Source organism: Trachinotus anak, unplaced genomic scaffold, assembly GCF_046630095.1.
Source record: "Trachinotus anak isolate AG129_WGS33_773 ecotype Australia unplaced genomic scaffold, CSIRO_AGI_Tana_v1 ptg000018l, whole genome shotgun sequence".
NCBI lineage: Eukaryota > Metazoa > Chordata > Actinopteri > Carangiformes > Carangidae > Trachinotus > Trachinotus anak.
The window spans coordinates 12,575,765-12,601,344 of record NW_027273869.1 but is presented as its reverse complement, the minus strand read 5'-3'; the positions used below and the strand labels follow the sequence as shown (position 1 = coordinate 12,601,344).

At 39.8% G+C, this 25,580-nt stretch overlaps 1 protein-coding gene across 2 annotated transcripts in view; it reads left to right on the top strand.

Annotated features, from left to right (window-relative positions):
• The window catches only part of col7a1l (collagen type VII alpha 1-like), an 87,148-nt gene that overhangs the window by 39,397 nt on the left and 22,171 nt on the right, over window positions 1–25,580 (top strand). For both annotated transcript variants that reach the window (XM_071502282.1, XM_071502283.1), the window contains 58 exons: window positions 757–930; window positions 1,232–1,395; window positions 2,485–2,614; window positions 2,739–2,855; window positions 3,204–3,359; window positions 3,868–3,984; window positions 4,119–4,262; window positions 4,367–4,486; window positions 5,603–5,761; window positions 6,428–6,541; window positions 6,654–6,803; window positions 7,289–7,426; window positions 7,968–8,114; window positions 8,999–9,118; window positions 9,769–9,915; window positions 10,735–11,019; window positions 11,173–11,312; window positions 11,799–11,922; window positions 12,410–12,553; window positions 12,693–12,880; window positions 13,377–13,457; window positions 13,580–13,597; window positions 13,693–13,719; window positions 13,887–13,952; window positions 15,060–15,140; window positions 15,239–15,265; window positions 15,655–15,699; window positions 15,820–15,894; window positions 16,010–16,105; window positions 16,355–16,381; window positions 16,512–16,565; window positions 16,730–16,801; window positions 16,889–16,948; window positions 17,208–17,243; window positions 17,362–17,406; window positions 17,592–17,627; window positions 17,822–17,866; window positions 18,584–18,655; window positions 18,741–18,773; window positions 20,009–20,080; window positions 20,205–20,264; window positions 20,371–20,406; window positions 20,943–21,023; window positions 21,255–21,290; window positions 21,432–21,476; window positions 22,022–22,093; window positions 22,319–22,354; window positions 22,631–22,657; window positions 22,846–22,884; window positions 22,975–23,037; window positions 23,649–23,687; window positions 23,851–23,904; window positions 24,027–24,059; window positions 24,638–24,703; window positions 24,938–24,982; window positions 25,122–25,157; window positions 25,241–25,267; window positions 25,351–25,422. In XM_071502282.1, coding sequence (XP_071358383.1) covers window positions 757–930; window positions 1,232–1,395; window positions 2,485–2,614; window positions 2,739–2,855; window positions 3,204–3,359; window positions 3,868–3,984; window positions 4,119–4,262; window positions 4,367–4,486; window positions 5,603–5,761; window positions 6,428–6,541; window positions 6,654–6,803; window positions 7,289–7,426; window positions 7,968–8,114; window positions 8,999–9,118; window positions 9,769–9,915; window positions 10,735–11,019; window positions 11,173–11,312; window positions 11,799–11,922; window positions 12,410–12,553; window positions 12,693–12,880; window positions 13,377–13,457; window positions 13,580–13,597; window positions 13,693–13,719; window positions 13,887–13,952; window positions 15,060–15,140; window positions 15,239–15,265; window positions 15,655–15,699; window positions 15,820–15,894; window positions 16,010–16,105; window positions 16,355–16,381; window positions 16,512–16,565; window positions 16,730–16,801; window positions 16,889–16,948; window positions 17,208–17,243; window positions 17,362–17,406; window positions 17,592–17,627; window positions 17,822–17,866; window positions 18,584–18,655; window positions 18,741–18,773; window positions 20,009–20,080; window positions 20,205–20,264; window positions 20,371–20,406; window positions 20,943–21,023; window positions 21,255–21,290; window positions 21,432–21,476; window positions 22,022–22,093; window positions 22,319–22,354; window positions 22,631–22,657; window positions 22,846–22,884; window positions 22,975–23,037; window positions 23,649–23,687; window positions 23,851–23,904; window positions 24,027–24,059; window positions 24,638–24,703; window positions 24,938–24,982; window positions 25,122–25,157; window positions 25,241–25,267; window positions 25,351–25,422 — 4,913 coding nt within the window. The remainder of the gene's footprint in view (window positions 1–756; window positions 931–1,231; window positions 1,396–2,484; window positions 2,615–2,738; window positions 2,856–3,203; window positions 3,360–3,867; window positions 3,985–4,118; window positions 4,263–4,366; window positions 4,487–5,602; window positions 5,762–6,427; window positions 6,542–6,653; window positions 6,804–7,288; window positions 7,427–7,967; window positions 8,115–8,998; window positions 9,119–9,768; window positions 9,916–10,734; window positions 11,020–11,172; window positions 11,313–11,798; window positions 11,923–12,409; window positions 12,554–12,692; window positions 12,881–13,376; window positions 13,458–13,579; window positions 13,598–13,692; window positions 13,720–13,886; window positions 13,953–15,059; window positions 15,141–15,238; window positions 15,266–15,654; window positions 15,700–15,819; window positions 15,895–16,009; window positions 16,106–16,354; window positions 16,382–16,511; window positions 16,566–16,729; window positions 16,802–16,888; window positions 16,949–17,207; window positions 17,244–17,361; window positions 17,407–17,591; window positions 17,628–17,821; window positions 17,867–18,583; window positions 18,656–18,740; window positions 18,774–20,008; window positions 20,081–20,204; window positions 20,265–20,370; window positions 20,407–20,942; window positions 21,024–21,254; window positions 21,291–21,431; window positions 21,477–22,021; window positions 22,094–22,318; window positions 22,355–22,630; window positions 22,658–22,845; window positions 22,885–22,974; window positions 23,038–23,648; window positions 23,688–23,850; window positions 23,905–24,026; window positions 24,060–24,637; window positions 24,704–24,937; window positions 24,983–25,121; window positions 25,158–25,240; window positions 25,268–25,350; window positions 25,423–25,580) is intronic.

Here is a 25,580-nt window from a genome sequence, read left to right as displayed (position 1 = left end):
GCAGAAGCGCACACACCCACAACTTATTTCCTTCATCTGGGAGCAGTGCAATAATTACCACTCATGAGCCGGTGGTGCGCTAATCACAGCTATTTTTCATGAGGCAATTCAATGCCCCCCCCATCTGCAACTCTGACACTGAGGCCTGCTCCTCTCGTTCATCACTCCCGCAGAGAAGCTCCACACGTATCTTATGCAGCCGATGCTTGTGGAGCCTGTGTAGCACGGACAAAACATACTGTATGCACAGATGTGTGTGCAGATATGTGTGTGTGCCAATCAGTACAACCTTTGGAGCCCAGAGTGGGTCTTTATCAGGTGTTTGTCCGGGCCCACCTCCACAAGCCTGACATGCACACATAACTACAACTTGAGATATGTGCCAGGAGCTTTTGATTAAGCCTGAGTTATTTCTGCATTATGCATGTGCATGAGTGTCTACATCTTTTCATGACTTATAATAAATAAACCCAAAATGCAACAGCTCCCCCTGGTGATGCCTGTGGGGAAGCATGTGGAGAAAATGCAAAGAAAAGAAGTCAAACAGGAATCACATCACATACACTATTTGTTGCACTGTAATTGGTTTTCATTTGTTTTATTGTGCGTTAATCAAGAAAAATCTAAAGACCTGTCATGTAGGTGCAGCAGATTATTCATTAGATTAGCTTTTGTTAGTTTTTTTTATCTGCCTTGGCAAATATCTACCGTCTCACACATTGTCCTCTTGTCTCACCTTGTCTGTCCTGTGACAAGGTGTAAGGGGCGCTGATGACTCGGAGCTGAGGAGGATTGTGTCCGAGCCTCATGAGGAGCACCTGTTGGTGGGCGCTGACTACTCCCTCCTGGAAGCCGTCCTTCCCAAACTGACCCGCAGAGTGTGTTTCACAGCTTCTGAACCTCCACGACCTGTGAAAACATCCCAGCCTGGTGAGTTAATCCACACATAGCAAGAGCGCAAACTTCTTCATAACAAAGTGAGATTTCCAGTGTATTACAGCTGCCAGCTGTTTGCATTTTTATATTGATGAATTGTATTTCACGCTAAAGCATGAAAAGAAAAAAAAATGAATAATGGTTTTCTATTATTTCACACCACACTGGAGCTTTCGCACTAAGATGGATTTATATTTCAGACAAATTATATGGCTAGTCCATCTGCATTTCTCTCACTTACTCTCTTTTATTTTTTTCATCTCATCCCTCTTTCTACACCTTCTCCTACTTCCAGTTGAAGAGCGCGTAGTGGGCCCCAGAGACCTGCAGGTCAGTGAGTTGGCCCACAGCTCCCTCAGACTGACATGGACCCAGGCCACGGGTGATGTCACTGGATATCGCCTCCTGGTTGCCCCTCTCACCTCCAAGGGACACCTCCTCCACCCACAGCAGAGACAGGTGAGGGACCGTGCACATGCATAATGATAAATGTGTCGGACTGTGACGGAGCATGGATGATGTTATCATGTTGGGCATAAATATGACAGATATGACTTTCAGTGCGGATGAATCATCTCAAAACTCCAAGACTTTCATATGAACTAAAGAGAATCTATCAGATCCTGGACAGGAAAACTCGGTTTAGACTTGTGAAGTTTACTTTGCAACATGAAGTGCCGATTCTAAAATGATTTCTGAAGCATGACAGGGAAAGACACAGAGCGTGCTGAAGGGGGTAACAAATACAAATATTGACTGATATGGAATTTGAGGGGCTGATGGGATACCTGACACACTATGAATCCTTCTATGATAGGGACATTTTTTCTTCCATTTGATAAATATTGATTTCCTGCTACAAAAAGTTCACAACACCCTTCAATCCCTCAGGGAAGTCAGGGCTGCTTATGTCCTTAGACATCCTGAAAACACTAACTTCTAGCTCGAAGTCTGGGTCACCTCTGTAACCCAGACATGTACCAAAATGAAATTCAGTGAGTCATTTCTTATCGCAGCCTGAGTCACTGTGCAATTCCTTCTGTGTAACTTTCCAAAGTTACCACAATGTTGCACTGATGGGAACAACATGAACAGTGGGGTTGGTATTGGTGTCACTTTCCCAAACAAAATCTATGCTTCTGTGTTTGTTTCATGAAACTACTGCATTTATACCTGTGATAGACACAGAGAATTATGTTACAGAAGCACAAGAGGAATATTTTACTCTCTGATTTATGGTAGAAGGGACAACACGGCACCTATTTTGAATATAATGGAGGGTATTGGACAGAAGTGTACACAAAGTATAAGGATGCTGGCTGTTTGCTGAGGTAAACACTTACATGGGAAGTGAAGATATAAATATATTTTTATGTATGTGTCATTGCACTTTCTCTGGGTATTTGTCTCTTGATCAGTCATCCTACACTTTATTCTCTCTGTTTCCATCTCTCTCTCACACACACACACACACACACACACACACACACACACACCCATGCGCACACTAAGCTCCTCTTTTTCTACCGTCTCGTGTGTATGTGACAGATTGATCTGAAGGCAGATGTGAGCACAGCACTGGTGACAGAGCTGAGCCCTAAAACAGACTATTCCCTCACTGTCTATGCCATCTACCCCAGCCTCATAGGAGACTCTGTGACGATCACCATCCAGACAAGTAGGTGTCAGACAGGTGTCAGTGCACGCTCATGCACCTGTTGGAGAATACAAAGATACTATGTGCGTATGTATTTTCAAAATTGGCTGTACCTCCTTTTCCTGAGCTCTCTCTTTTTTTTCAGCCCCTTTGCCCCAGGTGTCAAACTTCCGTGTGATTGAGGAGGGGCTGTTCTCTCTGCGCCTGGGCTGGACGCCTCCTTTAGGGAAGCTCAGCGGGTTCAAGATCTTCATCCCAAGATGTATGCTAACATTACACCTTACATACACCTTATTTATACTCAAGAGCCAAAGCCAAATTTTATTGCAGACCAATATGTACATACAAAGTATTGAGGAGTATTTATCATCATAATATTACATCTTAGAGAAATTGGTTGTAAAATAGTTTGTACAGATGTATAATTCAAATCTGACATTTGGATTTATTTAACCATGTTGACATACTTGTTGAATGAAAGCTATTATCAGTTCAGAGTTGCTTTTCATCCATTCGATCTAACACGTGGCAGTCAGCGCCACAGAAACAAGCTGTCTGAAAGGTATATTTCTCGGGTATTGATTTGTTTGGATTTATGATTGCTCTGCAGCCAACCGACCAGGATTCACTTATGAGCAGCTGCTTCCTGGAGACACCTCTTCTCATGTGATTGACAGCCTGGAGGAGGATAAGAAGTACACTATCAGTATTTATGCTGTTTACCCGCAGGGACCAAGCGAACCGGTTTCAATAGTGGGCAAGACATGTACGTTTGTTGAATTTTGTCTTGAGTATTCATTCAGATAAACAGGAAAGCCAAAGATCAGGACCAAAGTTTTTCATGCCAAAGTCAATTTATTTACTATTTGTAACACTTTTACACATTCATTACTCTAAACAGCTACAGAGAAAGAGCCTGCATAGCTGTAAAAGTCATGTAATAGAGTATGAAACAAGGTAACACACAGTGGAGCAAATGCCAAGGTGTAGTACCAAAGAATATCCACAGTATGGTGCTGTTGTTCTAAATAAAACTACCAGTAAGCACTGGGTCTATTACTTACAATAAAACTCTCATTTATCTCTATTTTATGCCACATTTGAAAAATATCTCTGGAGGATGTGTTTTGATTTATACCCATTTAGATTAGTGTGTTTTTTATATTTCATTACATTGCTCTAACTAACTGATCAGAAAATGTTTGTGGTTTATGGTTTTGTGGTTTTCACTAAATAAACAAAAATGAAATATGAGATTGGGTGTGTTTAAACAGTAAAGCTGGTACCGGTTCAGCAGTTCCTGGTCCAAAACGCCACCACAGACACTGTCCAGGCGAGGTGGGCTTCAGTTAAGGGCGCGACAGGATATCGTCTGACATGGGCATCCCCAGGTTACACTTTGTTTCTGGAACAGAGCTAAAATGTTTGATGTTAACCTTATAGTATAGCATGCTATCATCAGACATGAAGTTGCTACTAATTTATGGCAGACATCAGTCATCCAAAGTGTTGTTGTGTCTTTTAGATCACATAGAGAACATAAACCTCGGGGACACCTTCAACTTCTACATGATCCAGGGACTCCACCCAGGCTCTGAGTACACCGTTACTATTAACCCCATCTTTGGAGATATCGAGGGGCCTGTCACCACCACCAAAGTCAAGACATGTAACTAGAGTGCTACAAAAATAAAAGCATGAATGGTTACAGTTTCAAATACATGACTCACACCCCCCACACGCTCTCTGTCTCTCTCTTTGTCCCTCTGTCAGTGGAGAGCAGTGCAGTTCAGACCCTGAAGGTGTCCGCTGTGACCACCAGTGCTGCTGTCATCTCATGGAACAGTGTCCCAGGAGCCACGGGATACAGACTGGCCTGGGGGCCCACCCCAGGTGATTTCACACATTTCAGACTTTTTTTTTTTTTTTTTTAAACATCACCCACCATTGTTCATGTGGTGATAAGATCCGGTCCCTTCAGTGATACATCTCATGATTCATGAGACATAAATACAGGAATGCAGGGCAAGATGGTTCATGGTGAGTATTTGAGGTTCAGTCAGAGACAAATCAGAACAATCTGGGTTTAAAGGTGGTCAAAGTCGGAGCAAGTCTGATTATCTCTGGAAGTTTCATTGAATTCTGCTTGTTTTCTCCATGTTTACTTTGCACCCTGGGAACAGTCAGCAGCCTTCTGCCTGATTATTGGACAAGTCGAGAGGGTTCCTATTTTAAATAACAGAGATGTATTTTGGTCCTAACCCACTGAGAGATTTAGAGACAAACTGCAGCACTTGAAACTCTGTTCTCTGACACACTGGAAGCCACTGAAGAGACTTGAGAACTGGTTCCTGAATGAGCTGAGGGTTTTATTATGGGTATACCTGAGACAAGTCCTGCCTGGAAATGAATCATCTGCTGTTCAGTCGAATATTACAGAAAGATTTCACACTTGGTTCTTATTTTTCATACAGAGAGAGATGAGATGAGCACTGATCTCTCACCTTCCTTCTTTCGCGCATCTTAGTTTTGTCTGCATGTTTTCATGCATATGTTCATGCATAAACAATGATTTATTTTTTCACTTACCTTGCAGAGACAATCTATATGATTGTTACAATAAAGGCAGTTATTGTTTTGCATGATGTGGCCTAGTGGGAGCATGTATCTGTGAAACAGAAGAAGAGTAAAGGACATTTGCTTCTTTTTTTTAGGTCCAGCTCTTTTTCTCTCAGTGACAGACTCACTCCGCCAAAAGCTTTTGAAATGCCACTGTTTTAGCAATTCATCACATCCACCCCGCCAGTCTGCCAGGAGGATGTGACAGGTGGCACGGGGAGCCACTTTGATGAATTACAAATGTTGGGAAAACAGGAGGAGGATGTTGTTTCCAGAGAAAGGGGCAGTGATGCTGAGCCAGAGTTCACAATGATAGCAGGTCATTGAGGAATAATCAACCCAAAGTAAAAGGAAATTTGACTTTATTGTTCATGTTAATGTTGTTTTCAGAGTTTGTTGGTCGGGACCGTCCCCGGCAGTTGGCTCTGAATGGCAGCACCACAGAGTACCAGCTGAAGAATGTGGCCCATGATACGGAGTATGTCCTGACTCTCTATGTGCTGTTTGGATCCGTCGTGGGGCCTGGTATCAGCGCTACCTTCAGAACATGTGAGGACCGGTATTCAATATATCTCCTACCCACCAGAGGTTCCTCTGAGTTTCAGGAGAGATTTGAATGGACTTCCACAACTGGCAGGCTGAGACAGGTCAAAACACAATGCACTGGTGAAGTTGTGTCTTTGTTTGACTGACAAGTCATGTGACCATTTTAACCACCATCCCTGCTGTTGTCACTTGTAATATACGTCAGTGAGCCCGAGTCAGCAGGGATGCAAGTTGAAGACTTCACAACAAAAGTCCAAAGGGTTTTATTTGACTTGGCCATTTCTTCTTCACTTCTGTCGCACAAAACTCTAGTGGTATAAAATACTGCACCCTCTCCATTCATAAAATTTCAATTGAATAAAGATCATTTGTATTCATAGTCCAAAGAGATTGAAAATGACTTAGGAGGAAAAATACTTGAGAACAGCCACAGACACAACACAATAAAAGCTAATTGCTAGTTCTACTGAGCAATTTACAGGGTATGAGTGTAAATCAAACACTGCTAAATTACAGGGAGGAGGTTAGAAAGGAAGAAATGAATTAGACAGCCACAGTGCACATGGAGCTACAGGTACTGTAAAATGTGTGTGTGTGCGCATCTCTAGTCATGCCAATAAGATTTTTATTTGACATAAATTTGACATGTTTCTTCTTCCCTCTTCTCAGCTCCTTTGGGCTATGTGTCCAACTTCAAGGTGACATCCTACACCAGTACCTCCATAGATGTGGAGTGGAGTCCCATCGTAGGAGCCACAGAGTACAAACTCTCTTGGAACACAGGTAAAGTCTAAACTTTCAGACATGTCAACCCCTTTAAAACCTTTATATTCACCATTTGCACACAGTATGAAAGATTAGTTATGTGTATGTCTGTGCATCTGCATCCCTGCAGACGATAGCAGTCCCCAGTCCCGGTACTTGGACCGCAGTGTTCTCTCCCACCGTATCGAAGACCTGAACCCACAGTCCACTTACACAATCACCATCCGTGCCGTCTACGGCAATTCAGAAGGGCCAGAAATCTCCTTATCTCATCTCACAGGTACAGATGAGAAGTGACGTCTCTCAGTTTATTTTGATGTATCAAGATCGATCTTTAGATATAAATAGTTCTGTGCAGCTGTGCACCCATTGTAATTAAATGGGTAGGGACAGTGAAGTTCTTCATCCCGTGCCACGGCATCCTCATGGTGTCCTTGTTTGACTGACAGGTCATGTACTTTGGGCTTCCCATTTTAACCACAGTTCCTGTCGCTGTCACTTGTAGTATGTGTCACTGAGTCAAAGTCAGCAGGGCTGCTATCATTTTATCAGTGTCACTGTCAAAGTTAGTGTGTGTTTTATTACACTGACAAATGGTAGGGTGAGTGAGTAAAGCCAAAGCAGCTCATTCAGCTCAGAGATTTTGGATAGGCCTTTTTTTTTTTTTTTTTGCATCATGACTTTGAAATGACAATATCATATGGTGTAAAATTAGACCAGGATGAAAGTTACATCAACTGACAGGTTATATCGTGTTTTCTTCAGCTGCTGCCTCAGACTCAGAGCAAATCCAGGCTGTGAGGGGGCTGAAGGTTGTGGACATTGGAGTCAACTTCTTCACCTTGTCCTGGAGGAAAACACCAGGGGCTTCTGGGTACAAGATATCCTGGATCCCCTTCCTGGGTAAGGAACCACATCCTGTATACAGTTAACCATGTGTGCTTACACCCTGGTAATCACATGTTTGCATGCATAGTCTGTATGTACATGTGTAGACACATGTATATGCTACACCTGTGTTTACACAGATTAATGTACACCCAACATCTTAACGCAAAAATGTACTTTTCGCACATTGGTTGAGTTTAAAGCTAAACCTGATAAATGGACACTTGTTGCCATTTAAATGTTAATTAAATAACTGTACATAAATGTTATTAAGTAGTGACTTCATTTAGCTCCACTTCAACAAATACATCTTTGGCTAATAACATGATATTTAATTCCACTGACTAACAATATTAATCATTTCATTGATATTTATCATTTTTCAATTACAGTAGCTTGTTACTACCATTTGCACAGTGGGAATTTACTCTTAGCTCTTACAAAAATCACTGTGACCCATTGTGTGAGAGCTTAAACTGTAAATGAGTACATAGCAGTGTTGTTCCATACACTCATTATCTCTACATGCTGGATTTATAATTATTCCCTGCTCCAGGGGGTGATGAGAAGTCCCACGTGGTACCTGCTACCTCCACCACCTTCACCATCCACAACCTGCAGGAGAGCTCAGCTTATAAGATCCAGGTGTCCTCTATGGTGGCCAACAGGGAGGGGAGCCCAGTTCTGGTCACTGCACGCACCTGTGAGTCCTGCCTGCCCCAAACAGTGAGGAACAGTGTGAGGCGTGTTCTCAGTCAGAAATTTCAGGGAGATATTTAAACAGCTAAATGTTACACAAATTAGTTTTATAAATGTGTTTTAAATCTTACTGATAACTCTTCTTTTGAAGTAATGAAAGTTTGCTGCCTTAAATATTGACCAAACAGCCAAACAGCCTGCAGTAGAGATGTGCGACTTCAGAACGTTAATTGTATCCCTTAGAAAATTGATAAAGTTTGATGATAATGATTAGTCAAAGTTCACCATCTTGTCAAATGTTCTTTACACATATAGAGACCAAACTCTTATCAGACTCTGGTAAGCCTTCACAGTTTTCACACTGCTAAAGGGATGTTGAGCAAGGGGAAGGAAAGAAGAAAGAAAGAAAACTTTCCAGTTCAGTTTTAAAATTCTGTATGAATGTTTTTTTCCAGTGATTCACTTTTAACTTTTCTCCATCAGATTTCATTATCTTTCTCATGTTTGTTGAGAAGCTAATGATTGATATCAGGGTTGATACTGACCTTATTAAGCAGATTTGGTATTAATTAAATGCAAGGAACCCACATTAAAACTGTTTCTACATCATTTTTTAGCAACACACAGTGTAGTATACAAATTTGAAAGATGAAGGGTAAAAAAATAGAGAGAACTGATATCCTGAGTTGAGATTGGTTGAGATTGGACTAGTATCCACTAATGTTTGAATATTTAGACTGAAATGGTGCAATGTATTCAGCAAAATTATTTTTTCTGTTCTTTAACATATTGTATGACTGAGTAAATCCATCAAATATGGCCTGTGTTTTAATTATTCATGTGTTTTGTATGTGTTTATGTGTGTGTGTGTGTGTGTGTGTTTTACAGTGGATCTTCCAAAAGTGAATGGCTTTGCTGCCCTGGACACTACGGACAACAGCACTGTTCTGAACTGGACACGAGTGGCAGGGGTCTCTGGTTACCTCCTCTCCTGGAGACACATCTCAGGTCAGTGGTAAACCACAACAAAGTTTCACCCTTAATTTTGCATTACATTAACATTCATGCAATTATCAGCCAAATTGTTTAATTCCCGTACTGTGTAAATGTTATTGTGTTGTGTATTGAGCCTTGTCATGAACACTGTTTTGTTTAAAGTGATATTGGTCATAAAAATCAATATTAATTTCAATAAATTTCAACTACATTATGACTGTAATGGGTCCCCCAGGGTTCGAAGTGGAAGTCGCATGATACATGTTATTGCAATGTGTATTGAGTCTCAGCATAAGCACACTTTTGTTGAAAAGGGAAAGATTAAGAAAAACATTCACAATACTGATGTTCGTGTGTTGTCATATATGCAGAGTTTAAGCTATAATGTCAGTAAAAATGGTTCCAGTGCTGTGTTGGAAAGATAACACGTGACATTTCTTCATGAATGTCCACACATATCATAATTACTTGTTTCATTACCTCAGCCACAACTTAACATAGTATGGTCTCTGTTTTGAAAATCACTGTTTCCATTCATTACTGTTGACTGACATGCATTTTAATAGAGAGGTGTGTTTTCCTATTTTTTCTATGCCTGCGGTCTTAATCAATACAAATGATTTTCTCTGCAACAGTAAGTTTTTCTTTGTGTTTCTTTTTAGTGTTGGAGACTAAAACAGAGACCCTGGGTCCTGGTTTCACCTCCTTCAAGATCAGTGAGCTGCTGTATGGCAGGACATATATTTTCACCATCAGACCTTTGTATGGAGAAGTTGAGGGGCCAGTAAGCACTGTGTATCAAAGAATATGTAAGACATTACTTCAGTGCTTTGATTATAACTCTCAAACATTCACGAGTCCCACTCTTACATGCTGCAAAATGCTTACTGACTGTATATTTAAGATATATTTATGATATTCTTCTTATATCCTCATAATGAACACATTATAGTCCAAAGACATTGGTTGCATTGTGTCTTCTTTGCTCTCCAATCCACCGCTTTCTGTGGGTTTAAACTTGCATGTTGGATGTTGCACTATAATCCAAACCACGGTGTGAAGTGGCACAGCTGGTCTTGGGAAGTGGCATGTGAGCCATGTTAACTTGCTAAGTTCAAACTTGGCCCAGTTATAACAAGTAAAAATTTACACATAACTAAATTAAAAACTGGTTACAACACCCAAACCAGTTCTTAAAAAGAGTTTTGATATAAATATTTACCTACATTTGCAAAGGGCAGGCAGTTAAGTATGATATATCACTGAACCCTTATACTGGTATTATTAGTTTTACTATATAAGAGTTTTAAGTGTGCAACTTGATTTATTCAGTCACTAGTTTGAAACTAGTTTGTCCCAATTGTTATGAAAGACCATACACACAAAGTTTGTAATGTGGACTACTTATGAAAAGTTGGTGCAACAAGCGTCAGAGTTATAAACCCTCAGAGAGAAGCACTGCAGCAGTTTTCTACCCTGTGAAATTCAGTGGATTTACTCCTTAAAATCTTTTTTTTTCTTGTTTTAAATTATATTTGTTGCTACAGCAATGACTCAGTTTCCTTCCACAGACCTTAACGTTGTTTAGTGTTTTTTAATCAGTTATGTTACGGCTCTGTGCATTTCAGTGGGACAGGATGCTCCGGTGGTAAAAGTCCAGTCTGTGTCAGCCACAGTGGCCCCCCGGTCCGCTCTTATCACGACTGCCTCACAGACTGCCTCCATCACCAAAACTACCAACGCTCACACAGCCACCAGGACCACTCGGCACCCCATTGCTGTGCCAGCAATTCAAACCGTGACCACCAAAAAGCCTCCAGGTCAGCCGAGTGTCACTGAAGCCAAAGCGGCTGCAGTCACCTCCCTTCGATTAACCACATTCAGTCCAGAAACAAAAGCTCCACCACAACCAGGTATTTTACACAGGCACACACCAGCTTATGGTTTAATACAGTAGAGGTTGTTCTATCGTCTACATTGATTTGTATGATGAAGCAGAGCATTGCCTTATGCAGTTTGAGTGCTGAATATGTGTGTTTATGGTTTGCATTTCTGTGTTTTGTCAGTGTGTGGTAAGACTGTAGCAGATATAGTATTTTTAGTGGATGAGTCCTCCAGCATCGGCCCTAATAATTTCATCAAGATGAAAGACTTCATATTCCGGGTGGTCACTTATTTCCCTGTCATTGGTCCTCAGGGCACACAGGTTAGTCTGTCTCATTAAAAACTCTTTGTATTCTCTCATAATAGCTGGTGAAGATATGGCTTGAGGTATATACTGTGCTCTCTTTGGCTCTTAGATTGTTTAGAGTGGCAGGACAATTACAAAGTGGAATGGATTACAGTGATTGTAAATGATAATAGATGCCTGCAAGGTGGCAAACTGCTCCAGTGAGTGTACTGTGCAGACCAGTTCCATTAGCAGGAACATAATGTGCATTTCTTTAACCAACTTGGCATCATCTTACTCAAACACTGGCAGAAGGCACAAGGTGATCAGGCTAAGTAATTAGTTGGAGCTGAGGAATAAGCAAAATGCATCTCATGATGTATAGTATGTCAAAGAAAGATGGATTTGAATAAAAAGTTAAAGTTTCATCACTTTCGATTTTAAATCATTAGCTGTGGCCGTCAACAGCTGTGATGATGGTGCTGTGCTGATGTGTGTTTTTTCCCATCAATTTCCTCTCAGATAGCTGTGGTTCATTACAGTGATGAGCCTCGCATTGAATTCCGTCTAAGTGACTTCAAAGACAGAAACTCTGCGCTCAGGGCACTCAGGGCACTACGTTATGGAGGGGGCAACACCAAAACAGGTTTGTGACGCTCGCAAATGTGCACACTGCTTCGTCTCTGTTTGCAAAACTGTCATCAGATGGCGGATAATTCCCATAAAGGTCATGCTATTGATGTCACAGCCTCGAACGACTGTCATAGCGCTGGACAGAAAATACACCACTTTTTGCTACCACACACTGATGCTTTAATAGTGGTTACTGACAGCTAGTTTTGGGTGAGATAAAGACAATGTCTCCTGTGCAGAACATGTGTAAAATAAAACTGCATCCAAGTTAAACTTAATCAATACTTTTCAATAAAGATCACAGACATCAGCCATGAATGACATAAACCTCAGAAGAAGAGAATAGAACAGAGAGAAGCAGAAAATCCCTGCACGAGAGAAGCTACATCCAGAGGATGTTTGGCATTTTTTGAACAATTACTGAAACAAATAATCTGTTATGAATGTAGCTGATGGATTAATCGAATAAGCATTTCAGCTCTTCTTTTGTATGTCCCCAGGAAAAGGCATCAGCTATGTTCTGCAGGAACTGTTCCAGGAGTCTCTGGGAATGAGGCAGGATGTGGCCCATGTTCTGGTTCTGATTACAGATGGCAGGGCCCAGGATAATGTGCTGCCACCCTCCAGAATCGCCCGTGCTCTAGGTGAGTCAGAATTATTGTAAAGCCTTCAAATAGTGTTGCTAATGATGACTTTTATTGAGTCTAAAAATGGTCTGAGTGGCTATAGCAGAGCAGCGTTGTATACGCCAGATTATCATGTTTTGAATCTGTCTCTCTGTAGGTGTCAGTGTTTTGGCAGTTGGAGTTTCCAATGCAGACACCGATGAGCTAAATAAGATAGCAGCCCCCACCACCTACAAGAATATCTTCTTCTCACCGACCTTCGATGACTTTCCTTCCATAGAGAGAGAATTTATCAATAGCATCTGTAGTGAGGAGCTCCTCTCTGAGTTCAAACAACATGATGAGGTAAGACAGAAACAAAGATTCGTTATTTCATTTTTCTTTCTTTCTTATTTCATTAGATATTATTATTCAGTCAGACTTGTTAAGAAAGACATTTTAAAGTACAGCTTATAACCATGCATGCAATTCAAAACAACCCCAGAGGGTTTGAGGTGATTGGGCTGTAATCAGATACTCCTTAAAGTTGCACACGTAAAGGAAACGCTCCTACAGCAGTAGATGTATAGTCGAGGTCACCCAAACCACCTGTGGAGATGGTTAGACGTGCATAGTGACCATGTATTGCATCAAAACGAATCCAATCACTGTTTTAACCCACACACAAGGACTCAGTAGGAGGAAACACTTCACCAGTTTTTTTTTTTTTTTATGTGAGGGGAGTGAAGGGTGTGACTGCAGCTGAAATCAAAGCAGCTTTATTATCTCTGCTACTGTAGTCATGAGTCATGTCAGTTGACCAGGCCATGACGCATTCCCTTTCCCTCATTTCCATTTTCAGTTTGCTCAGTTGGACACTCCGACTGAGGACCCAGAGGAGCTGCTAAAGCCTCAGGGTCCCTGCCCCTCCCAGTGTGTAAAGGTTGGTACTTCAGAAACAGCTGATGAGTTAATCCACTGACAGATCTACTAGTTTGATTAATGACTTCTTCTCCTCACTGATGATCAGCTATTAATCACATTTATTATTATTTGTGTTCCCAGGGCCAGAAAGGTGAAAAGGTGAGTTAATTAAAACATGTTAAAGATTAAATGTATTTATAAGTTCATGTCAAAACAGTGATATTCAGTTTGTACAATCTTACTCTTTCTTTCAGGGGGATGGTTTTGGTGTTGGAGGTCTGGTATGTGGCATCTGTTAAGTCAGGCTAATGGTTTATTAGAGGAACCTTCCCACACATACCCCAGTGTCCTCTCCCTTCCATGTATTGTTAAACTAATTATAATAATAAGTGTATCGTTAATTTAACTTTTAAAGAATAATTAATCATGGTCTGTTTTGTATATTTAGAGGTTCAGGCAAAGTCCTGGACAGTACGATCCTTTCACTTCTTCCAAGGGAGAGAAAGGAGAGAGGGTAAGAGCATACACACACAAACACACACACACACATTATGCACTACACAATATCATTATCAGCATTACCATCTGCATCAATAATCACCTGTTAGGACTGGCTCACCCATCTGCTATCAGTTTGACTGCAATACATTTTCACCGACATGGTCCTAAAATATGCAAATATGCTTTTTATACTATGGTCCAGTTCCAATGTAAAAATATTGCATTGCTATTACAAGTTTAATAGTAAATGTTAGATAGAGACCTGGTGGCATATAAAGTAATTATTGTTATAACAAAACAGTTTCTCACACAACAATTTATTTAAACTAAGTTGAAAAGATATTAAGTCAGTTTTTTCAAATCTGTCCAGTGATTTCCAACCACAGCTAATTATTGTTTAAAGCAGATTTAAGTCCTGCTCTGCTTTAAAGATTTTGATCTTGTTATGCATTTTATTAAGGTTTCACCACATTAAAAGCAAGGTGACATTTGTTTAAACTACATTTTGACATAATCTTGTCTCAAACAAGTCAAAACATAAGAAATAAAGAGACCTTGTTATGCTACAGCTCACAGCTGCCTGGAGTCACGTAATGTCATGAAATGAAAGCAATCCTAGAATTAACTTACAAAGAAAGACAGGGCTGGAGCATCGTCATCGTGCTGAAACACAAATCTCCGGCCCCTGTTGGCTGCTGACAGATTCACAGGTGAACAGATGTTTGGAGATCAGGATAAAGTGGTGCTGGGTGTGTGAATGTGACGCATCAGCTTGTCAGTGAATTTGATTAAGGGAGCAGATGTGCGCAGTCTGCTGTTCCATTTTCAGATTTACAGATGGAAGAACTTGTGACAGAAAAAAAAAGTATAAATATGTGAATAAGAGGTGACCCACAGTCTGTTTATTGTTATTCATCCCTTGAATCACTTACTGAAAATGTTAACACACCATTTCTGTCTTTGGAGGTCCAGCATATCAAATTACTCTTGTAATTACTTTCTTCATTTTTACTGTATCCAATCTTACAACCCTGCTGTGACTGTGTGGGTCAGTGTGGCTTTGCTGTGTATGTTTGTTACTTCATTTTCCAGCTCAGCCCATAACGTTTTAATTTGACAGGGTCCTCCGGGAACAGATGGTATACCTGGGTTGCCTGGACGACCGGGGAGAACTGGACCCCCAGGCTCTGCTGGCCAGAGGGTAACTAAATTCAGGAAACACAAAACTTTGTGCTGATCTGGTTAAAGTTCATTTTATTTATATTTGATTCTGAAAACGACATTTGTATTTTTTTTCAGGGGCCTCCAGGCATCCCAGGTGATATGGTAAGATCAAAAGGACAAATACATTTGTAAAAGTAAACCTTCTCTTGGATCATTACACTGGCTAACTTGGCTAAAACTCAAATCATATTACCCCGATATCTTTGAATGTGACTGAGTACCTCTGTACCTAAGAACTAGTTTCCATTTTTCCCTCTGTGTTTCTTCAGTTTACCATCTAAATGCATATGCAAAGACTAAATATACAGTACCAGTCAAAACTTTGGACAAACTTTCCCATTCGAGAGAAATTTAACCCAAATTAACCCGAAGAAGTCACTTGAAAAGACAGCTGAAACTTTTTGATTTCCTTTTCTGTCATCAGAATTCTGAATTGTATTTATAATATGAGTTTGTTTAATAATCGCTTCTCATGTCTTTTTTCATGATAGGGTCATCCTGGACTCACTGGTCCAAAGGGACAAAGAGGAGAGAGAGTAAGTCTAACCTAACCTGAGCATTTAATGTACCTGTAGACTGATGTCCAGTCCTGGCAGAGTTGCAAAGAACAGACAGATGTGTATCCCTGTTAGACGTTTCTTTATGTTTGAACACAGGGAGAGCCTGGATATGTTATAGCTGGCACTGATTCAAATTTCGTCCCGGGGCGAAAAGGAGAGCCAGGATCCTCGGTGAGTACTTAAAAAACACACACACACACACACACACACACACACACACACACACGTTAGGAGATTTTCAACTGAGCTTTTGGACAAATTAAACATTATTCACTGTGCGTTACAGGGTCCCCAGGGACCTCCTGGTGTACCAGGGGTCAATGGAGCTCCAGGCCTGCCTGGCCAGTCAGGACCTCCAGGGTCACCGGGAATATCCGTCAAGGTAACATTCAAATGAACCAGAAAGGCAGCACAGTACAAGCTGTGAACTCTGCAAACGGCAAAGTGACATCTCATCATTTATAAAACATCATGTGTAATTAAGGAAATTTACACATGTATCATATTGTAATTTTCTTATATTACCATGGCGTCATACCACATCGTCAAGCCAACTGACATTTACCACAGAATGCGTAAAGATGTTTTGACAGCAGCAATCACAGTTGTCTGTATTGCTTGTACTTTGCAGGGAGATCCTGGAGATCCTGGAGCAAAAGTAAGTAAAAGTTTCATTGACTATAATGTACAGTCATGTACAGTGCCTATTTTAGCCTCAGAATCACTTATTTAGTCATATAATATGCACTGTTTCATTCATCTGATAATGCTTTCATTATTTTTCAAAGGGTTTACGTGGAAAGCAGGGTGTAAAAGGAGACAAAGGAGAGCCAGGAAAAGACGTAAGCACAGTTAATAAAATGATCACTAGTGACAATACACATCTGCCTTCTAAAGAAAATTATTCGCATGTTTTTAATTGTTTTTTTTCTCTTCTTCGTTTCTTTCTTGCTGTTTTTCACACATAAACCGTGACATACACACACACATATGCAAACTACTGTAGGGTATTGCAGGTTTGCCTGGTCCCATTGGAATAGATGGGGTACCAGGATTCTCGGGACAGAAAGGAGAGAAGGTAACATTCGCACCTGATCCGTTGACTAAAACTACGTGAACATGAAAAACACCATGCATCTGACCTAATAAATGTATTTTTTTCCAGGGTGAAGAAGGAATTGGCATACAAGGTATTCAAGGTCCCCGTGGAGAGCCGGGAGAGAAGGTACATCACTACAAACTTTAAAGGGCAAAATCATTCATAAATACAGAGTATGATCATTTCATTAAGAGTAAAAAAAGGTAAAGCTCATTCATAAGAGCTGAGGCTTGATGTCAGAGAACCAGGATCTGACGCTGTGGTATGCTCTGATGATTTTGGAAATGTTCTGCTGACAGTAAATGGGAGGCTAAATATGTAGACGTCTGTTTATGCTTTTCCAGTTTACTGAGCACTACACTGCTAATTACATTTTGTTTTGCAGGGAAATATTGGCTTAATGGGACCAGTCGGCCCAAAGGTACCAAAGATTCATTTAAACATAAAATAGTCTGTTTACTGAATGTGACATGTTTTTGTTTGAATAAAAAAAAAACTGATATGTAATAATGAAATTGTTATGCAATTGATTTTTTAAGGGTGATCGTGGAGAACAGGGTATCCAAGGAATCACTGGACCTCGGGTGTGCACTTTATCTCCAATTCAATACCCAGCAATGAGTTTCTGCATATTATACCCTCAAATGCATATGAATTAATTACAGTTTAGTCTAATGATGTGAAACCACACCTATTTAACTAAGGGCGACTATTGTGTAAGAGTCAGCGATGAAAGGATTCAGAAGCAGTGATTTATTTGTTCCTGCAGGGAAAGAAGGGATTCAAAGGGGAGCAAGGGGACAAGGTGAGTTCATCCCACACACGTGTCCACTGAAAGTGCAATTCATATGATAACGAGAAAAATCAGTTTGACTTAGCCAAGATTCAGGGGAATAGAAGTTTGTATCACACAGGCGTGACATTGTAGTATTAATGTGTGTATGTGAATGTGTTCATTAATGTGTGTTAAATTAGCAAACTTTTTTTTTTTCTTTTTAGGGAGATCGAGGAGAGATGGGACCAATAGGACCACAAGGACCCACAGTGAGTGAGGATTACATCTCACAGAATGTGGACTAAGTTTATAATACACATATATACACATTTTAGCCACTTGAACTGCTGAGATAAAATATTACTCACTAAAATATGCAAACATGCTTGCACAACTGCTTCCACGGACTCACCTGAGCATATTAAAATCCACTTTCTAATTTGATCACAAAGAAAGGCCAAGGCAGATGCAATAGATTTATCTGGGACCAGCTCTAGAGATACACTATTTAATAACTGTTTTCTAATGCCTCCACAAAAACGTTTAGATTGATAAATGAACAAATGAGCCATTTTGTTCTGGGTTCTCGAGATCAGGTTCTATCAGAGATGGTTGTGATTACATACGACCGTGTGCCAAATTGTCAAACCTCAGTGGGTGTCTTTAGCAAATGGGACATTTTTTCCCGCTTCACTGATTTTTAATTTCAGACAGCATAGTCTCTTGGAGGACATTATCACACAAAAATGCATCACGAGAACCATCTTCCTGGCTTTTGTAATACAGTTTTCATAATTTCAATTAAAAAAGTTTAGCTTTGAAGACAACAGACAATAAAGTGCCGGTGTACAGAAGCTAGTGTATAGTGTGATGGGGATTTTAGAAGTACAGGCCATTACAGGCCATAATAGATAATCACTATCAATCACAACAGAAATGGTAACACAGAATTCTGAAATATTTTACATTAACCTTGATTTTTCCAGGGATTCACAGGGCCGATAGGGTTAAAGGGAGACGAGGGTCCAAGAGGAGCTCCTGGAGATCCTGCCAAGGGTGTAAGAAAACTGCTTCACTCATTTCATCTCTGCAAATGGAATCAATTGATGCTCAGCATTGAGTCTTCTTTTCCCATCTCAACAGATACTTGGTCCAACGGGAAAAAAGGGTGCCAGGGTAAGTAACCAAAGGTATTTCTTTTTAATAAGGTATTTATCCAGGACAAAGTTTTTGTGGTGCAGTGTGCACCACTGTGGTTAACATGAACATTTACACTCACTCTGAGCTGTATAACACGTCCACATTATTTCAGAGTGTAATTTTGTTTTAGTCACAACTTTCAGCTGCAAATGAAAGGAAGCAGAAAAGGTAAAGGTCAACTCAGAAATCTGTCATATGAAATAACCAAAACAGAACCTCTTCGTGATGATTATTGTCTAATACAGACTTGTTTATGCTTGACCCCAGAAACAGCAGCTGACAAAACAATCTCACTTGAAATGTCAATTAAATGGCTGTGTTTTAGCTTTTGATCACATCACATGATCGTCATCTGCGGCCGGAGTTTGCCCAGTTGTCATGTAGGATGTGGATTTTCAAAGTTCCATTTTGTTGAGCACTTTAAAATCTTATTGTCCGTGTTGGATTAAAAGCTGAGTTTCAAAGTTAATTTATTAAAAATTGATTTCACTTAGCCACAGCTAAATTTTTGTACTTAGTTTGAAAAAAAAAAAGTTTGATACAAAATATACAGAGTGCTTTACCAGTTAAAATACCTTGCAGTATCTTTATAGTGATGCAGGTTCCAGTTGGCTTTGAGCTCTTGATTTAAAACAAATTTGGATCCTCCTGAGGTTTAACTCAACCAGTAATATTCCTCCTACATCCAGAGGAGCTGTGCCTCCACAAAATATTATAATTAAAACATGCAACAGCGTGCAGTGGTCTACTGTTGGCCAATAAACTACTTAACCACAGATTAGAAATTTTCCCAGAAACTCTCAGAACTTTTCCCTCAAAGATTTAAGCTAGTGACACAAGTGTCACCTTGTTAAATGTAGTCATGTGTCTCTAAATTGTCTGCCTTTATTTATCTTAGCTGGCTTAAAATAAGTTACACAGCCAGAGGGAAGTGATTCTCTGAAACATAGTTAATTAATTGTTGGAGGTATTCTTGCACACTCAGACTCAGTCCTCTGGGTCTGCTTATAAAACACAATTAAGATTTTCTCTCATTAGCTCTTGCAGTGGGACTGAATGCTTCATGGAATTGGACCTCTTTAATCTCAGTCCACAGGGTGCCATTTAAAGTGAAGGGATTTGTTTTGAAACTGTTGTGATAATTTGACCTGTTGACCAGAGTCACTGATTGATTTCTTTCTGCATGTATGTGCATATTTTCTGTCTGTCAGGGAGACATCGGTCCAGTCGGCCCCACAGGCCCGCAGGGAATAAAAGGTGAACGAGGAGACAAAGGAGAAAAGGTTAATAGTGAGAAGTGATGTACATTGTGCTTGCGCTTAGTCATTTCTGACTCACTGATGTAAGAATAGAACAAACAGCAAGAAAAAATATATCTGAAGATACAGTTTGTTTTGATGTTTGTAGGGCAATCCTGGTTTTGGGATTCCAGGACAGCAGGGACCGAAGGGAGAGAATGGTGAGAGGGTGAGTCACATGAAAAGTGAAATCACTCATTTAACCCTTTAACCTTTTGGGTGTCATTATAGAGAAGCTGTTGATTACTAGTATATTACTGTTTCATCTTTCACAGGGAAATGTTGGTTTGTCTGGAAAACCAGGACCAAAGGTAAGTGAAAACTATTTAATTAAAGCTGCTCTTATCAGTATTTTACATTAACAAGGGGAAAATGACTATATGCAATGTGAAAGTGGTCACTAGTAGTGAGGAACCCCAAGAATTATCATTTGTTTTGCAGTTCCCCTCAGCTCTTTTTTTTTCATCTGTCCAACCCATTTTTTGGCTTTGGATCTTTTCTGTTTTGGTTCATACTCACTGCTAGTTAGCAACTAGCTAATAAACATAGTGGAGCATTTAGCAGCCAAAAAGCCAGAAAAAAATAGAGCTAAGACAAGAGTGAATACCAGGCTAAAATTGATCTGGTGTCCACAAACACTCCAAAGAAATCCTACTGTTGCTCCATGTCCACTGGATGTGTAAATATGCAAATGATGACCTACACGTTCACACAGCTTTTACTGCTGTCAACAAGTTGCCAGAAATAATTAATTTATATAGTATTTTAGTGAAATTCCACTACAAAGTTGTATTGCAATTATCAAAAATCCTCAAACTTACTTTCTTACGTCAATTTGTTTGTCCAGGGGCATGATGGCTCTAAAGGTGACAAAGGGAATATTGGGTTACCCGGCAATCCTGGAGAACCAGGATTAAGAGGTAAAGATGTAAGTAAATCCTGAGTGGTTGCTACAGTAACAATACAAGCGTCCTGTCGGATACAGCACATTGCTATGCATTTCTTGTAATGGTTTATTTTGAATCCATAACATCAGAGGAAAGCTCATAGTATGAATTAAACCATGTACAGATAAAAGCTCAGGAAAATGCCAACTGCACAGAGAGCTAAATATTTGCACTGTAATACTGGTGACAGTTACTGTCGGCTTCGTCTGTAGGGTGCATCTGGAACTAGAGGAGACCAAGGAGTTAAGGTACAGTCAGCACGTCAGTGTCTGAACATTTAAACATGTTGCTTATGGGGTGAGCTGGATAAACAATAATATTTAATTATTACAGTCATGTCCAGCATGAAATACTAATTTGAAGTAGTAAAGTGGTGTTGTCTTTCACAGGGTGAACAAGGACCACCTGGAGAGCCTGGTGACAGAGGAATCAGGGTATTTCTTTAGTGTTTTCCAAAAATAAAAGGCATAAAATGGTAAAAGGAAAAAAACACCAACAGAGCCACCTTTATGAAAACATACATTATATCTAATTACTTCACCGTCACCGTCCCTGTCATAGCAAACAGCAAGGCCTCACTGGCCCAAGTCAAAGTCAGAAAATTTGCACAGATGTCTCCACTACCACCCAATACACTGTACCATCAGCCATAGGAGGTCTATTCTCATGTAATTCACTGTGTGTTTCTGGTTTATTTGTTTTGTTTATGTTTGCATTTTCGGTACCTTTCAGTCTCAGTCAGTTTGAGAACTATCACACCGAAGACTGCGGATAGTGTCTTTCTCATCTTATAGTTAAACCAAAATGTACAGGCTCCACCGTCTGCCAGGACTCCCGCTGAGCAGCAATCAAGCTGCAGCAATCATACACACATTTGCTCATCACAGCATTTAATCCTGCATGTTTATTTTTGTGTCTTCTGTAAAACACTAATGCAAAGCTATATGCTCCTTTCAATTTCATGCTTATGGTTGATCAGGGTCCGCTGGGACTACCAGGACGACCAGGGGACCCAGGAGAGAAAGGAGATAATGGGAAAACTGGGCTGCCAGTAAGTAAAATAAGCCTACACCCTAAAAGAGACAGACTTCATCAATCTATTTCACTTTGTTCTCTGTGAAGGTTATTTCTCAACTGAACAAAACTTTACTGCTAAACATGTGTGTAGGGAACTAGTATGTTTGTTAGAGTGACTGTGAACATAAATCACTGCAATAATTCATCTTAAACTGCATCACTTCAAGATAAACTGTATTTTTTTTTCTTTTTTTTGAAGGGTACCGATGGAAAGAAAGGCGACAAAGGAGAGCCAGTATGTTTGTATCCACCATCTCTCTCACTGATGAACATGTTTATTGCTTCTCCTGGCTTCTGATCATTCTTCTGCGTCAGTCACCTATCCTCCTGTGGTTTTTGTTTCAGTGTATTCACTAATTAACTCTGGCTTTTAGTATGTGCCACCCCTCAGTGCCCCCACTATTTTTCCCTTTGTGTTGCAAATATGGATTGTGTGTAGCAGTGTGACGTTTTAGATTTTAACTGTGTTTTCTTGTGCTCGTCCTTTGATCGTCCCGTCGTTGTCTCAAAGGGAAAACCTGGACCTCCGGGAACACAAGTAAACAACTCTTTATTATCATTTTTGACAGCGTCTCATCAGTTCAGCCAGGTTTTAAAGAGGGATTTGTTGTAACAAAGATCATAAAGAAAAGAAAAAAAAACACCACCAATTCATGTCCGTTCTCAATCAGCTGAAATTGCGTCAATTAATAAGTTAACTTTTGATTTTTTGTTTTATCCTCCCAGATTGTTGCAGACAACAATGTACTGACCAGAGTGATTAAGGTAACATGAAGAATAACATGCAAAATTTTTTATTTTATGCAGTTTTTTTTCATTAGGGAATTATAATTCCTCTCCTCTCCTCTCCTTCAGGGTGAACCAGGAGAGCCAGGTCAGCCTGGTTTGAGAGGAGAAACAGGTCTGCCTGGACCAAGAGTGAGTAGCCTCATCACTTTGCTTCGCACGTCACAAACATACTGTAGGTGCTGCAGGTTCAGAGACATGTTGATCATGAATACCATCAATGATCAATGATCAGCAATCCCAGAAAGTATCACACAGAATATTAATGGTAATAACCATAAGATGCTGGTTGTTGTAATTCTGCTAGCGTAAAGCATTTCTTGTTGATTTCTTCTTTTTCATTTGATTTACATTTGAATTAAATTTGAAACAATTAGTCCATTAATTGATTAGTCAATTGACAGAAACAATTATGATAATCAGTAATGTGTAAAAGTAATTTCTGACAATTTTCTCTGTTTCCTCTAACAGTAATTTGAATAATTTTGGTGTTTGGACTGTTGATCAGATAAAATAAGACATTAGAAGACACAGACCAAACAATTAGGAGTAAACTTTTAATGAGGAAAATCATCTACATTTCATTAATCAATAATGAAAACAATGGTTAGTTGAGGAAAGTTAGGTTGAGTTGGATTTATAGTTGCATTTAGTTGGTATTTTTGTATTTGGTCTGAGTTCCAACAACACAAATCTTGAATTTTGAATCAAACCATTAGGTCATTATCTTTCTCTCTCCACAGGGTCCAGAAGGTAAACCAGGATTACCAGGACCATCTCTGGTATGTGTGTTAAATATGGTTATTGCCCTACTTTTTGTAACAGTGTGACTTAACGATTGTTAAAAAATGCATACAAAACATTTGGTTTACATTTATTCATGTGGCAGCTGCTGTTTTCTAAAGTGTGCGCACGTGTTGACATTTGAAAGTGTGTTCTTTGCAGGGTGGTTCTGGGAGAGATGGACTTGATGGTTTACCCGGGAAATCAGGAGTGAAGGTTATAGGAAAAACTTCTGCATGAGTTTTTTTTTGTCCATCATTAAAATCTGCTCATGTGAATGACAATGTGCTTGAATTTAAGCTTAAATCTTATTCACATGATTTTCATAATAACTGCAGGGTGAACAGGGACAAAAGGGTGAGCCTGGTCCGGTGAGTGCACTAGTGTTCTTTTACAACAATATACTGTATGCAATCATACTGTTCATACACATTCAATAACCCATGTGTGGAAAGCTGCAGAATCAAACAATTGATTAAGAAGTTGACAGAACATTAAAGCTTCAGTTATATAGTCACGTGAGTTACAGTTTATTGTCTCACCTACGCAGATACATTTAGGAATCAGTCATGTTCTTTGAATTATTCCGTTTATGCCTTTTAACTCAGATCATTTATTACACTTTCATTTTCATTTTCACATGCACTTTAGGTGTTTTATGTAATTGTGATGATTTTATGTTTTGTTTGATGTTGAGTCTGGTTAACCCGCCACAATCCTCCTTGAAAGATAAAGGTAGTTTGCACAACCTGATGATGTATTACATTTTGTATTGTCAGTCCATGTTTAAACCAGACTTCTTTGCTGTTGTCAGATAAACCATGGACAATGGGGCTTTTGAATTATGTTATCCTTTCTCAATTAACTCTACACTTTGGATTGTGCCATTTATTATGGTAAAGTAGTTTAAAAATGCCATATGTGTTCTTGTATGTGTGTGTATGAGCAGAGGGGAGAAAAAGGAGACCAAGGTCGGGTTGGCATTGCAGGAATGCCTGGTTTACCAGGGACTCCGGTGAGTATCATTGTGAATCACGGTGCCTGTGGCTCTGTCATTACCGACTCATCCTTCATATGTTTCTAATGGTGACAGCGAGTACTGGAGTCAACATTCAAGCCAATATAACAAAATATATTGTTGTTTCAGGCGTGTAATTAGCATGAGCCTTCTGTTTCTCCACCATAATGATCAATCTTAAAAAATATCTCCAGCGATTGTGTGTGTTTTTTAAATTCCTCTGCTCTACAGGGGAAACCTGGCATTGATGGGAAGAGGGGCCTGGCAGGAAAAGATGTGAGGAACATTTTCATCTTGCAGTTACAGCACTGTGCTGTGTGACAACAGCTGGGTTACTGCTTAATGTGCCCATTCGTTTGACTGACATTTTAAGTATTCTTAGGTAAATGATTGAATATTTGTTTCCGTTTCACAGGGAGAAAGGGGACCAAACGGAGATGATGGCCAAAAGGTTCTTTCAAATTTACTGCAACCAGCTAAAACATTTGTTAAGCAATTTTTTAATACACATGTTACCTTTCCTCTCAATTTCAGGGGGACAAGGGAGATGCGGGTGCAAATGTAAGTGGTTTTGAGGTTTTAAAATAAAAAATCTTTGTGAGAAAATTGAGGTTGCAACTTTGAGTGTTTTTGTTCTTTCATAGGGTAAAGATGGTAGTAAGGGGGAACCTGGACCTCCAGGTTTGCCTGGTAGGCAAGTGCTCGTGACTCCAGAGGTAAAAACAATTACCTGCATTTCCTGTTCACTTAATAAACTAACCCTTTTTGTAAATGTCATAGCATAACAGTAGCTATAAGCATTATTAAAGCCTTGGCTTATTTCTGTATTGAAACACATCACAAAGGTCCATCTGCCTGGTAGTTTACTGATTTT